This window comes from Physeter macrocephalus, chromosome 9, assembly GCF_002837175.3.
Source record: "Physeter macrocephalus isolate SW-GA chromosome 9, ASM283717v5, whole genome shotgun sequence".
NCBI classification, from domain to species: domain Eukaryota; kingdom Metazoa; phylum Chordata; class Mammalia; order Artiodactyla; family Physeteridae; genus Physeter; species Physeter macrocephalus.
The window spans coordinates 41,200,191-41,215,102 of NC_041222.1; the positions used below are offsets into that span (position 1 = coordinate 41,200,191).

At 44.8% G+C, this 14,912-nt stretch overlaps 1 protein-coding gene across 14 annotated transcripts in view; it reads left to right on the top strand.

Annotated features, from left to right (window-relative positions):
- TRPM3 (transient receptor potential cation channel subfamily M member 3) overlaps positions 1-14,912 on the top strand; it is an 832,361-nt gene that overhangs the window by 800,835 nt on the left and 16,614 nt on the right. For all 14 annotated transcript variants that reach the window (XM_024126887.2, XM_024126889.2, XM_024126890.2 and 11 more), the window contains 2 exons: positions 13,176-13,326; positions 13,447-13,646. In XM_024126887.2, coding sequence (XP_023982655.1) covers positions 13,176-13,326; positions 13,447-13,646 — 351 coding nt within the window. The remainder of the gene's footprint in view (positions 1-13,175; positions 13,327-13,446; positions 13,647-14,912) is intronic.

The window sequence follows — 14,912 nt, forward strand, 5'->3', positions numbered from 1 at the left end:
CTAGCGTTGCTCTGGGAAAGAAAAAAGTTGGTAGTCCACTGTACGAGGGTGTACTGTCACCCAATCTCTTGTTATAATAATAATAATGTTTATATTCTGCATACAGCTGGACTCCTGTTCACAACATGACAGCAAGTGTTGGGCACTGGAATCTGAGCCCGCCCATAGCAGTTGAGGTTTAACTAGAACACGAACTGACTATGGTCCAGGTTCTTTGCTGTTTGAAGAGCAGGAGTTGAAGTGTGAAAAGCTCACATTTTAGCAGTAAACAGAGACAAGTGGGCAGAGGGGCCTTAAAGTAAAAAGAGAGAGGGCGGGGAAAACAGAGCCTGGGATCTGGAGGGGGCAGTAAGGGGAGGAGAGACCCCAAGAGGGCTGTGTGCCAGGAGCCTGAGCCAGGAGCGTGAGTTCTGAGTACAAATGGATTTCCTGCGTTATCTGTCACTTACCAGGGGATTTGTAAATAATGTCAGCAGGAGCTTGTGTTTGTTTACAAGCACATTCCTGAATATTAGGGGCCACATTGATTGTTTCCCTTTATGTCCTATAATCCCGGGGGCACAATCCGATGGGAGCTGGCAGGAGCTGTGGATCATTTCCGTGGAGCTGGTCCAGCCTAGTTTCCCTGATGTACATCCGCACAGAGATATGCATAGCCTGGCTGGCTAGACTGATCGTTCTCAGCACAGAGAGCCCTGACGTCAGCTTGCTAGTTTCTTTTCATGAGACACTCCCTCTCGAAGAAGGCCCTGGCTCCTCCCTCTTCATACAGCCAGCAGGACAGATGTATGGGTTTCTGAAAAATTATGCAGTCCCTTTTTAAACAAAAACAAGAAGCATGTTTCTTAACGTGAGGCGTGGTGGCTCAGGTAGAATGGACCTACAGGGGAAGCCTTTCCCGGTTAAGGCAATGAGAAGGGAATCACGCTCCCTGCACCTGGGATGGAAGGGACACCTGTTTCTGCCCTTGTAGCTCTGGAGAGTGTATTCTTCCAGCATGAGGAGCTGGTACAAGAACGTCACAGTCAAGAGTTACAATGGAAGTGGACATAGCACAAAATCTGGGAGAGTAAATCATTTATTTGACTTCTTCTCTGAATGTTTTTGTTTTTGGTTTGAAGCAGAAAAAAGCTTATCTAATCCTATTTTGCTTAGGCAAATATCAAAAGGAATGAGATGAGCCCTCAGTAAAATTGTAAGTTAAATGCTTTTTATTCCCATCCTTCCGACCCTTCCCTGGGCCCCTTTCCCCCGTCCCCGGCCCCCTCCCTAATTGCCATGAGTTCCCAGCCTGCTGGATCTTGGCCCGCTCTGATGAAACTACCAGCCTGAGAAGCTGATTCTCTCTAAGGTGTTAATGGCTGTGCCCTCAACTAGAGAAACGTTGCTTGCAAGAAAACAAAACCCACTCAAACTAGATTAAATAAAGAAAGATTGACTGTAAGTGTCTAAGAGGAAACCTCAAAAACATTCAAAGACAGGAAACAAAGCATGACATAAACTGACTGGAAATGAAGCTGGAAGTTGTTTTGGGAAGCCAGAATCTGAAGACATGACCACTCGTCTGCTTTTCTTTCTACTTCTTTCCAGGCTCAATTAATCAATCATCTCTCTCATTCTCTCTTGCTCTCTAGCTCTCTCTCTGCTTTCCTTCCCTTCCTTCCCCTCTCCTCTCTCAGATGGCTTGCTTTCCTTTTTTTTTTTTTTTTTTTTTTCTTGGCAGTGTTGGATCTTCGTTGCTGCCTGCAGGCTTTCTCTAGTTGCAGCGAGTGGGGGCTACTCTTCGTTGTGGTGCGCGGGCATCTCCTTGCGGTGGTTTCTCTTGTTGTGGAGCACAGGCTCCAGGCGTTCAGGCTTCAGTAGTTGCAGCATGTGGGCTCAGTAGTTGCAGCATGTGGGCTCAGTAGTTTCAGTGCATGGGCTGTAGGACGTGCGAGCTTCAGTAGTTGTGGCACGTGGGCTCAGTAGTTGTGGTTTGCGGGCTCTAGAGCACAGGCTCAGTAGTTGTGGTGCATGGGCTTAGTTGCTCTGTGGCATGTGGGATCTTCCCAGACCAGGGATTGAACCTGTGTCCCCTGCATTGGTAGGCGGACTCCTAAGCACTGCGCCACCAAGAAAGTCCCTGGCTTTACTTTTAAATGACCTAACTTTGTCTGATTCTATATGGTCTTCAATTAAGTACCTGCCATCACCTAACTAAAGTCTCTGCATCTCAGTTTAATTTCTAAAAACCAAGTCTGATTAGCCATTGGTCATTCAATGGATTTGCTCCTTGCAACTTGGGTAATGATGGGATTTGATCTGAATTGAGGGGGGACGATGAAGAAATTAGGAAAGGGTTTGTTAACCTGTGAGACCTAGGGCTACAGGTTGCCCTAGAAGAGGGCTACCTCTTCTAGCTGTGAGCAGGGCAAGGGAAGTGGAGCATGTATATCAGGTATCTTTGACACACACCCCAGAAGGCAGTGGCTTAATGCTGTAAGCATTTATTGAGCTCAGGAGCCTGTGGGTTGCCTGGATGGTTCTGCTCTCTTGGCTGGGCTTGGGCATATGCCAGGGAGTCAGCTGGCTGTCAGCTGATCCAAAACAACCTTAGCTCCCACAACAGAAATGACTGGGAGCAGAGGCTCCCGTGTTTCATCCTCCAGCAGACTAGCTCAGGCATGTTCCCCGTGGTGATGGCTGAAGTGGAAGAGTGGAAACAAAAACACTCAAGGTTTTTTCCAGGCTTCTATATGGGTCACATTTGCTAACATCCCCATTGCCAAAGAAACTTAACATGGCTAAACTCAGAACCAAGGGGCAAGGAGATAGATCCTGCCTGTTTATTGAAAGAAATGAAACTCTCAACTCACATGGCAAAGGAGGTTGGATACAGAGAGAGAAATTGGAGCTATTAATGCAATCAATCTGCTGCATCATGGCAACAAATTCACTGACACGTACAATAGGCTAGTATAGATACACATCCTTTGCCGGCAAAATTTGTATAGGATCTTACTGATACTAATTCCTGATCCCAAATAATGGACTACCAAGGTTGGAATTTTGAATCCTTCTCAAATAACAGCAAATAAATGACATGTTTGTCTCTAAGTAAAGCTAGAAATTAAGAATAACTAAAACACAGAACCAAGATAACAGAGGGAATTGGATGTTCTCCCCTCCCCCCCTCCCCCGCCCACAATTCACACACAACATACCTAGGCTTATAACATCCTGCTTTATATATATATATATATATATATATATATATATATATATTTCTTTTTGGTGGGGGGGGAGTGGCTGCATTGGGTCTTTGTTACCGCGCGCGGGCTTTCTCTAGTTGCAGTGAGCAGGGGCTCCTCTTTGTTGCCATGCCTGGCTTCTCCTTGTGGTGGCTTCTCTCGTTGCAGAGCACGGGCTCTAGGCATGCAGGCTTCAGTAGTTGCACATCCTGCTTTCTGATTCACTAGATTAAAAAACAAAGCTTATTAATTTAATTGTGTTTCCTAAATAGCTGAAAGCTGAGCATGTGTAACCCTAACCCTGTGAAGAGTTAGAGGCTCTGTCATTGGTGAGTTTCTTCCCCCTTGGTGGTGGCTGGGTTCTCTGTTGTGCAGTGGGGGCTAGGTATTTGTCTGCTTTTCTGACAGGAATAAAAAGAATACAGCTTTTATAGGTTACCTACAGTTAGCTCCTGGGATAGATAATCCAGTCTGGGGCTTATTCTGGTTTTCTGCTCCTCTTCTTAGATTCATAGAGTAATAAAATGTCTGGACTTGATGGGGCTTAGAGATCATCTAGCGTTTCCCAACCTTTAGTTAGTCACATACACCATTCACTGTTTTGTAACATCTGTCCACTCTTTAATGTTTTTAGTTAAATTGGCTCAATTTTAAAACCTAAATTAATTTATTTTTAAAAATTTACATCATGGCCGTAAGTTGAAAAATCAGTGTGATTTGATGTAATAGAAAACTGAGCACAAAATAAACAGAATGAAAACACCTCATTGTTAGGAAATTCTGTCCAGATGCTTGAGCCTTCAGCCTGCCCAGTCTTTGCTAAAAAGGAAGTTTAGCAGATGTGAAGGAAGTGTTAAAGAAAGATTATCCTCAAACTGACGCATTCTCTCTGATGGGGTCAGGAAGATGGAAAGAGGCTTGAAAAGGTCACCACTTTCTCACTGTCCAATTCAGTGCTACTTAGTGAGCTGTTCCTGTATCCCACAATCATCTTGGACTTCCTGAGTTGTGTGGGCAGTGCACTGTAGGGGATATCCATAGTCCAAGTCCCTCCATTCACAGATGGAGGAACTGAGACCTCTTATTCCTTTCTCATGGTTGCCTTTGTACCATGTCACTACCAACTTGCATCTTGCCCAACACTTAGGATAGGGGAAGGGAAAAGAAATGAACCACAAAAGAAGTAAAAGAGCTGGTGGGTGGTGCTTCCCACTCTACAAAGTTGGAGCTTACCTGGTATTCAGTTACCTCTGTTCTTCCTGACCTCCATTTCTAGAGGACATTGACTATAGCCTATTAAAAGAAACAGAAAGACCCCCTTACTTACATAAAGAAGACTTCTGCCTGGATGGACTGTTATCCAGGACTCTTAGATCAGGAGCTTCTAGATAGATACAGCCATACAAAAGGAGGCATCTCCAGTTCTTTTGCCAAGGAAAGCAGTGTGTCAGGAAAAAGGCCAAAAAGGTAGAGCTATCTAAATCTGGTTCCTTGGAGTAAGCCATAGGAGCTGTGTAATGGCATTCTCAATCCTCCATGGCAAACTGTATGGATTTTCAAAATGAGGTGGGGAAATCCTCTTTGTCTCCTTATCTTTTTCAGGATGGATTTTTAGTTGAAAATCCTTTGTTTAAAAAAAATAGGATAAATGTAGTCATATGTTTAACTAAGCTCTTTATTCCATTGCCTGTGATTTGGACTAAGCTATTGAGACATTTCTTCAGCCAGGTGAGGAAGAGGTGATCTGCAAATATCCTTCTTCTTCATATTTTTAAAGATGATGCTCATTATATCATATATTGGTGTTTCATTTTTAATCTCTCATGCTTTTTGGAAACAGTGTGGTGTTTGTATTAAGTAAACAAATGTTTCTTTTCCCCATGCCTTATAGGATAAAATCAAAAGGGCAAGTGTCTTAATCTTTGGGATGTGGGTGCCTACAGCTGGTAGCTATTATATGAATCAAATTTCTTTCTCCACACTGCGAATTTTAGTGTTCTATACATTTGTGCATGATCTGAACAGCTCAGGCTTTATTCGTGTTGATGGAAACAAGAAAAATTCAGATGTCTATCAATCTGTCTTTACATTTGTTCATAGTTGAGATTCCTCTCAACCCCATGTTGGCTCTTTCTTCAGAGGCACAGAGAAAAGATACTTTACAGTTGAACAGGTTTGCATGGACATCCTGATTCTGTTCTTACTGTCTCTGAAGTACTGACAGAGATACTAAAATTTTCTGAGCCTCACTTCTTCACCTTTAAATGGGGCAATAAAATCGATCGTGTCAAAGTATTATAAAGATTAAAATAAGGTGATATAGGTAAGGCTCATAGCACAGGGCCTTACACTGAAGCTTGCGATAGGTAGTCACTAGCAATGTTACATTGGAAAGGCTGTATGAGGTAGAGAGGCATACATACAGGTTTTGGGGTCAGAGAGGAGGAGGACCCATTTCTGCTTCATTCATAAGTGCATCTCCAGAGCCAATTCCCACTGGCACATAGCAGGAACTCATTATTTTTTGGATGGATGAATGAATGGTTCTGGCATATTCCCCTATTAGTTGTGTGATCTTAGATAAGGCATTGCACCCCTCAGTGCATGTTTCTACAACTATGAAGCAAGGATAATACATTTGTTATGGAGTTGCAAGGAAGCTTAAGCGCAATGGCTGATGTGAAGTACGCAGCACAGAGACTGCCACATGCTATGCTTTCCACGGTTGTTTATTCCAAATCTCTACTGTCCTTCACTTTAGTGGATCCCAAATAACAAACTAGGATCAGCAGTTCCACTAGAAGTATCCATTTTAATTTAGTTTTGTTTTTTTGTTTTTTTTTTGGCTGTGTTGGGTCTTTGTTACTGCGCGTGGGCTTTCTCTAGTTGCAGCAAGCGGGGGCTACTCTTCATTGCGGTGCGCGGGCTCTAGGCACACGGGCTTCAGTAGTTGTGGCACACGGGCTCAATTGTTGTGGCTCGTGGGCTCTAGAGTGCGGGCTCAGTGGTTGTGGCGCATGGGCTTAGTTGCCCCACGGCATGTGGGATCTTCCCGGACCAGGGATTGAATCCGTGTCCCCTGCATTGGCAGGCAGATTCTTAACCACTGCACCACCAGGGAAGTCCCAGCAGTATCCATTTTAAAAGGTATCTTTTAAAATGGGCAGTGGGCAGTGTCCAGGAGCCCAGGACCTATGTACGTGGCCCTTCATCAAAAATGTCAGGGTCTAAGAAAAGCAGGATGTCTAATTTGACCCTTTTTTGTTCCTGGGCAACTTCAAGGTAGTATAGGTTGGGCAAAGGCCAGGCCATGTGGGCATAAGGAGGATCTGGAAAAGAGGTATAGAAATTATCTTTCACCGAGACCTCACGTTCTCATTTTTGAAAGAACTAAGAGAAAGTTTCCATCTCTTGTGTCAACTGCAGTTGATTAGTCGTGCTTTGGGGAGTTTTGTCGTAAAAAGGATTCCAAGGCTACAACCTGACAGAAGAGTGTAATGATTGATTACCAAATGTCTGCCGTGAGTTTAAGATGGGGTGTTATGTCTGGTGTGCCATGGAGATTTATGCAACAGCATTCAGAAGGGAGATTTTTTTTTTTTTTTTTTTTTTTTTCCAGTACGCGGGCCTCTCACTGTTGTAGCCTCTCCCCATTGAGGAGCACAGGCTCCGGACGCGCAGGCTCAGCGGCCATGGCTCACGGGCCCAGCCGCTCCACGGACCCGTGTCCCCTGCAGTGGGATCTTCCTGGACTGGGGCACGAACCCGTGTCCCCTGCATCAGCAGGCGGACTCTCAACCACTGCGCCACCAGGGAAGCCCCAGAAGGGAGATTTTCTATAGCCTTTACCGAAACCAGGCATGTTCCTTTGCAAGTTAATTGCAAAAACAAACAAATAATCAAGAATCTATTTTTTCCCCTCTTTCAGATTTTTGCTCTTACAGGAACCATCTCATATGAGCAGGTCATGGTGGCACTTAAGATCTTGAAGTAAATAGGAAAACAAACACTGACCCAGTGAAATTGATCGCGTGTAACCCTTACAGAAATGCCTGACATTGCAGGTCAAATGTACAGTATGTGATATTCCTGCCTGCATTCATTTGGCAAATATTTATTGAGCATCTGCTATGTGCCAGGCAATGTTATAGCTGTCGTTTCTTTAGTGAACAAAACAGACAAAAACGCTTTTCCCCATGAAGCTTACGTTCTAGTGAGGGATTCTGTTGACCCTTATTTTAGTTATTATAAAAATTTATTTATGATAAAAAAAATTCCAACCATTGGAAGGCTGCTCTCCAGAACATGTACAGAAAAGGGAGGACTTTCTTACTCTGACCTGCGTAATATGGCTGGATTATAACTGCACAACCTATCATTGTTCTAGAGCCCAGTCATCCATTTCACTTCTACTCGTTAATGCACTTCCAACTTTCTGCCTTGTGATGTGTCATTGTGACCCACGTAGATAAACCGTAGAGAATCTGCATTTCCAAATGTTTGATCCCTTCTCATTTGGCCATAATTGCATAGATGCAGCCTTTACACTCTGTACCGGCACCACCACCACCACCACCCCCCACCCGGGGCTTCTTTGGCCTAATCTATCTATGATCAGCTTCTAGAGCAAGGTTTTCTTCACTTTGGGAGTAGCTGGAAACTTTGACCAGTTTCCCAAGTGTGTTTACCCTACTGACTTGATAATAAGTGAAATCTGTATCATTAGTTTCTGAGTCAGAGGACAATTGAGCTTTGAGCAATGTAGACCCCTTAAGTTCTTCTATGCTTGGGGAAGAAAAAGAGCAACAGAGCCTCTGGCTCCTGAAACCCTGAAACTGTGATTCAACCTTGATGTCAGGTCAGATTTCACATTGCCAGTTGCCTCTTCCAGTCTCTTCATGCTACTCCAAGGCTCCAAATGTAGCCTCCCAGGAGTGGTATAAAAAAAATATCAACATCTTTAATGACCGTGGACAGGGGACAGGGAGGCAAGGGTGACTGTATTAGCCAGGACTCACTGCAAGTGATAGAAACCCAATTCAAATTGACTTAAGGAAAAAAGGAATTTTATAGTTCATATAACTGAAGAATTCTGGTTTTAGGCATGGCTGAATCAGGAATCTGTTTCTCTTCTCTGTGATGGAGTCACTCCTGGGCAGGCTCTCTTCGCTTGGTAGACTTATATCGCATTGTAAAAAGAGCTTCTTTTTAATACGAGTTCTAGCAAAAGTCCCAAGCTTTGGGCTTCCCTGGTGGCGCAGTGGTTGAGAGTCCGCCTGCCGATGCAGGGGACACGGGTTCGCTGGGCCCGTGAGCCATGGCCGCTGGGCCTGCGCGTCCGGAGCCTGTGCTCCGCAATGGGAGAAGCCACGACAGTGAGAGGCCCGCGTACCGCCAAAAAAAAAAAAAAAAAAAAAAAAAAAAAAAAGTCCCAAGCTTTATGCTCATTGGCTCTGATTGGTCAGGCTAGGATCACATGTCCATCCCTGAGCTAATCACTGCCAGCAGGAGATAAAATACACTGATTAATTTCCTCAATATGGAACTGGATGCAGCTCATTTCACCCAAACTTCATGGACTGAGAGTAGGGAGGGACAGTTCCACAAAGGTAAACCAGGAGGCTCTTAGCAGAGGAAGGGGAAATGTATATACTAGGCAGGTGGAACCACCACACATCCACCAGAGGCACTCTGCACTGACTGTCACCAACAAAGAGGGAGGTGACAACATGCCACTTGTTGTGAGGGTGGTAGTGACTGTGCATTTACTTCTTGCAAGAGGGTTGGGAGAAAAACCACTGGTGTCAGGTTCCAAAGCAGGGAAGGAGGAGGCGCAATGGTAGCCACCAGCCCACACGTTCCTAAACGTCCACCCGTGTGCCATCTTGGGTTTGTGTGCCCTGGAGTATTTCCCTGGGAATATGAACCCCCAGATACTGGTTGGTACTATAACTTATATAAGTTATAACAGATAACTTATCCTAAAAATCTGCTTGTCAGGGCTTTAAGGCACCCAGTTCATCTTCATCAGGGGTAGACATCTGTAAGTTTGAGTCATAGCACGTTCTAGTGCAGATAAATGCTCTGAGCAAGGACACGGCTAGGAGCCATTACAAAGCAATGTTTTGCACTAACTGCTGCATATAATGTTCACTGCCTCTTTGCTGATGTTACCAATGAAGGCTGTTTCTTACTGATTCATTTTTATTATCACTATCACAAGGATCATCTAATTCATTTATACTGCACTTGTTGCTGTAGAGTCTAGATGGTAGTCCTCAAGGCTGATCCTGACTACTAGCCTGCTCAGTGTGACCCAGGCCAGAAGGACTGCAGCAGTTCTGCTGTGCTTCCTCAGAGCCCCCAGCAGAGCTCACATCACCCATTAAATGCAATGTTCTGTTCCCTTTCTGTGCCCCCTACTAAACTGTGAGTTCCTTAGCAACAGGGACTGTCTCTTTAATCCCCAGCATCTCCTGTACCCAGCATATTATAACCACTCAATGAATGTTTGTAGAATAAGTGCTATGCTTAGTGATTGTAAAATAAAGAGGAATAAGACATAGTCCCTAACCTTGAGATGCTTCAAGTCTATTAATTACAAAATAACAATACCAATCATGACACCAACTAATGTTAATTAAGTGCTGTATGCTAGATACTGAGCTAAGTGCTTTCCATGCATTATCTCATTTAATGATCTTGACAATCTCCCCCCATATATACTATTACTACCCCATTTTACAGATGAGGAGGCTGATGTTCATGGAGTAAGCTAATGTCGCATCATTTGAAAATGGTGGAATCGGGGATTTGAACGCAGGTCTGCCGGATTATAATGCATGTTCCTAACCACTAAAGTAATACTACTTCTATAAAGGCAGGATGAAAAAAAGGTGGGGGAAGGTGGAATAAATTAATACCCAAAGAATTGGCAGAGAGTTCCCAGAGCCAATCATGATGACATCAAATCAAATCAAATGTTATATAAAGGTAATGAGTTGGTCCAGTTTTCCAACTAGTAGGGCAATAAAGTAGAGATCTAGAGACATGCTAATGACATTATCTGAAGACCCATGGAAATGCACACGGGCCACTTGAAACTAGCAAGCACCTACTATTCTCCCTGGGTTTTTCTCTAGGCTGGAAGAAGGTTTCTTCTCTAGTGGAGGAAGTGTCTGCATCTTCACTAAATACGGGGTCAAAAGCTGGATGATCTCTGCCCCTCACAAGTTTATTTTACGTTCTCCCAGAATGTAAAGAGAAATCTCCGAATGACATCATTAAATGGAAATCAGGGATCACACCTGTAAAAACTGTGTGCACTTTGTACCCTACCCCAAGCAGTTCTTTCTCCTGCTCTTTGTCGGCTTCCCCATAGAGATCTGAGCAGGAACCAAAGAAAAGGGCAGCACAGGAGTGACAGCCCCAAGGGAGGTCAAGTCAGGAGGAAGGGGGTGGGGCGGCTGGGCAAGCTTCGCTGAGGAGAGAAAAGCAAAGTGAGCGATTCCATGAGGCCTGCAGCCAAGTGGGTGTCAGAGACCCGGGCATCTGGTTGAGCATGAGAGGCCTTCTTGCCAGACCAAGGGCAGGATTTCTGGGAAGAACCTAAGGAAGGAGCCAGCAACTGCTTAGAGCTAGAACTGGCCATCGTGAGTAGGCTTGCAGAGCTGTGGTGAATGTCAGTGCTCAACAACCAAATTGTGTTTAATGATCTTTATTCACTCAGCAGTTTTCATGTGTGGATGTGTGTGGATGTGCTGTGTGTATGCACTGAGCCAGGTGATTGGAAACCATGAAGAGACATGTAACCACTGGAAATCTTATGTAGGACACAGAGACCCGTAAATTGGCAGCAGTGATACGGTGTTGAGAAACCCCCCAAAGGGGCAAGCAAAGGGAGTTCTGGGATTATATGGAAGACAAAATTACTAAAGAAAAAATTATTTGTTAAAGAAAAAATTATTCATGACATTTGGTAAAAATGGTAAGGAAGACTTTGTTCAAGGGGGGCTACTGCAGTGGTGTTCTGTAATAGGAGAGAGAGAGATTGGGCTCGACTCTGAGTGAAGAAATTAAAAAAAGGAAATTTATAGCCATGAGCTGGGTGTGGGTCAGTGGATGGAAGATCACTAAGAGGAAACATCAGGAGTAAGGGGGGTCCTGGCTTACCTGACGTAATGGATTCTTACTGAAGACAGACCAGTGTGATCAGACTTCAGATGGAGGATGGTGGAGAATGAGGAAACTGATTAGATATCGATGGTGATTAGAAATTGAGGATGGGGATTCTGGCTAAACATACTTAGCAGGATTCTTGCTAAAATTGGACAAATGCAGAGACAAGCATGGAAGTCCACAAGTTGAGGCCATAAAAGAGCTCAGAAGAGCCTGAGTGGAGTTTGGTCAAGCAGAGGATCTTTGTCAATACCTATCCCAGTCCCAGCTGGAAAGGAGCAGAAAGTTAGCTGAAAGCTAAGTGAGCACTGAAAAGTGAATAGGATTCATCCAGGTGAAGCATGGGAGTGGGAGCAAGGTGTCAGGGGGCCTTTGGGAAGCGAAAGAAGAAGCATGGCTCAAAATCAGGAAGTAAGAGAGGGCATGACAGTTCTAGGAACTGCAAGAAACTTGGTCCAGCTTGCGCTCAGAGGGAGAGGTGGGAAGTAGCAAGAGATGGCACCAGGCTAGCTACCCTCAGAGTTTGGACTTCATCCTGGAGCCAATGCGGGCTGTATCATTGGGTTTTCCTTCCAAAGGAGGAAATGATCAGAACCTCTTACAGGGCTGTCTTGAGTGCCTAGTGCCACAACTGCCAACAACAAAAAAGATGCCGGCTCTTTGAGAACATCTGAGTCCATCAACACCTGATCATCTTACAGGCAGGTCCAAAGGAAGCACTTTGGCCATCTTTTTCTGGCCATAAAAACATCTTGGTGTCCTGATATTACTAAAACCCTCATAAATTGAGAAGATGTATTTTGGACTTCAGAGCATGTCAAAAATCACATAATGTTTCTAGCCTAATTCTAGTTCAGTAGACTCATGTTAGTGGCGCCTGAGAATTACCTGGGAAATTTTGAAAGAAATATTGATGCCGGGGCCACCCTCAAAGATTCTGGTTCAATTGACTGGGGTGGAGCTGGGCATTGGCAGTTTTTAAAGATCCCCACATGGTCCCCTGTGCAGTCAGATGTTTTATTTTTCTCTATTTGCCCATTTATTCACTGCAGTTGGGTTTTGTTCCCTGTGCCCTGGAAGCACATTTTTGGAATGGAAATGCTGCTGGAAAAAAAAGGCAGGTGGCTACAGGCTCCAGGGTCCTGGCCCATCTCCCCTCATTGCCCCTCCCCATGAAATGCCATCCATCAGGAGCACTAAGCGACAGTCCCCCTAAGTACTTCCCAAGGCGCTGCCCTGTTTCATTCCTTCCACACTGAGACAGCAAATCGTTAACTCAGAGTCCCTGGGTTGTTTCTTGAAGCAGTTAACGGCTGCCCCGGTGTTAATTCCGAGTCAATAGCCCCTCGATGCTGCTGCTCTTACAGCTGTCGGCTTCTGGCCTCCACAGCACATTTTGAAAGTAACTTGATGGGGCAGTGAGACTCTGCCCCTTCTGCACTCCCTGGGAAAGCCTTCACCAGGCTTCCTGGGGACACCAAGTGCCTCAGGGACTCAGCAAGCCAGCAGGGGGCTCCACCCACCTCTTTCGTGTCAGATGACAACTTGGGAGACTGGTGGAACCAACTCCCCTCTGCAGGGACAGGCTCTAGAGATATTCATGAAGCTTTCGTTTGTTTGTTTTGGCTTTTCTGGAATTCTTTTTTCTGTTTGTTTTGAGATGGCTGTATTTTTCCTTCATCTAAAAACCCCTCCTTCAACTCAGTCTGTGATTTCAATCACAGAGCCACACGATTTCTCACATCTTGCCTGTGCTGCTTCCTCCAGCTCCCTGTGGACAGAATGAGACTCGAGAGGATGGTAAAATAATCCAACTGCCTCCCTGCAAGACAGGAGCCTGGATCGTGCCGGCCATCATGGCCTGCTACCTCCTAGTGGCAAACATCCTGCTGGTCAACCTCCTCATCGCTGTCTTTAAGTAAGAGGGTCCTTCTTCAGAGCCCTTGGAATGGAGTAGGGAGACTGAGGCAGGAGCGGGGCATGACGCTCCAGGAAGCAGGGGTTTTCCTCACTTGATTCTCTCTGGTCTCTATTTCAGCAATACATTTTTTGAGGTAAAATCGATATCCAACCAAGTGTGGAAGTTTCAGAGGTATCAGCTCATCATGACTTTCCATGAAAGGCCCGTTCTGCCCCCACCTCTGATCATATTCAGCCACATGACCATGATATTCCAGCACCTGTGTTGCCGATGGAGAAAACACGAGAGTGACCCAGATGAAAGGGACTATGGCCTGAGTAAGCTTTGAGTGACAACCCCCCGCAACTACAGAGCAGAAATCCCCACCACGTCTATAGGTGGTCATGCAGGACCACTGGGCACCTGGGTCCTCCTGCTTCCTGCCCACAGCTCCGAAGACTTGGGAGGGATGGGAGGGTATGCATGATGAGAAATGGTGCTGGAAGGAAGACAGGAGAGGCTGAAAGCGAGCATTCTTGGCCTCACACCTTTCTTAGTGAGATAAAACCAGGCTCCATCAGGGCTGTTTTAGCACCTTCATAGGTTCTAAGCGTCTTACTCTACAGACATCCCACCACAAGATATATCAGCCATGTTAATATGCTCCCAATGCTGCAGTATATAGAATTTAAGCATCCTGACATGAGTTGAGTTGTAGGTGACTAAGTTTGATTTTCCATGGTCATTTTTGGATCTATCATGTTTTTAGGTCTTAAACATTTCCCAAGCCTTAAGGATTGTGCCTATATGGCTTCATGAGGAAACCAGTCCTACTTTCCATGATTCCAAGGACAAAAAAAAAAGACCCTCCACCAACCACCTTCTAGCCCAGTGTTTCTAGAAGATTAGATTGACATTGGGGTGGAATAATTCTTCATTGTATAGGATTGTTCCACATATTGCAGGAGATTTAGCACATCCGGCCTGCACACATTGAATACTAATAGCTCCTGCAGCTTCTTAAATATCCCCTGGGTACCACCCACAGTTAAGAACCATTGGGAATCCAGCCCCCATACAAGCAACCTACCGTGGTTTCTCAAAGTGTGTCAAATAGACCACCTACACTAAATCTACTGAACCAGAGCCTCTAGGATTGTGGCCCAAGAATTACCTCCAGGTGATCACTAGTGCAACTAAAGTTTGAAACCAAAGCCACTTAATAATCAACTGCTTCTCTAAGTCTGAAGCTTTTAACAACTTCTCTGACACAGCAATGCGTGACTTCTTTCGAGACATTAAAATTGGAAAGTTGGAGAGGGGTTAAGAATTCCAAAATTCACTATTTCCATTCGAAACACCCATTTAGGCAAGTAGAAAGCTCAGGGGGAGAAAAGGGTCAGATTTCCACTGGGCTCTTTCTACCACTGAATCAGTTATGAATTTGTTTACCAGCTATAAACAGAAAACCAGACTAACAGTAACACAAATATGTAAGGTTTTACTTTTCTCACACAACAAAAAGTGAAAAGGTAAATAAATAGCCCAGAGCTCAACAATGACTCACTGAAGTCAAAGACCCCAAGTCCTATTTTTAGGCTCAG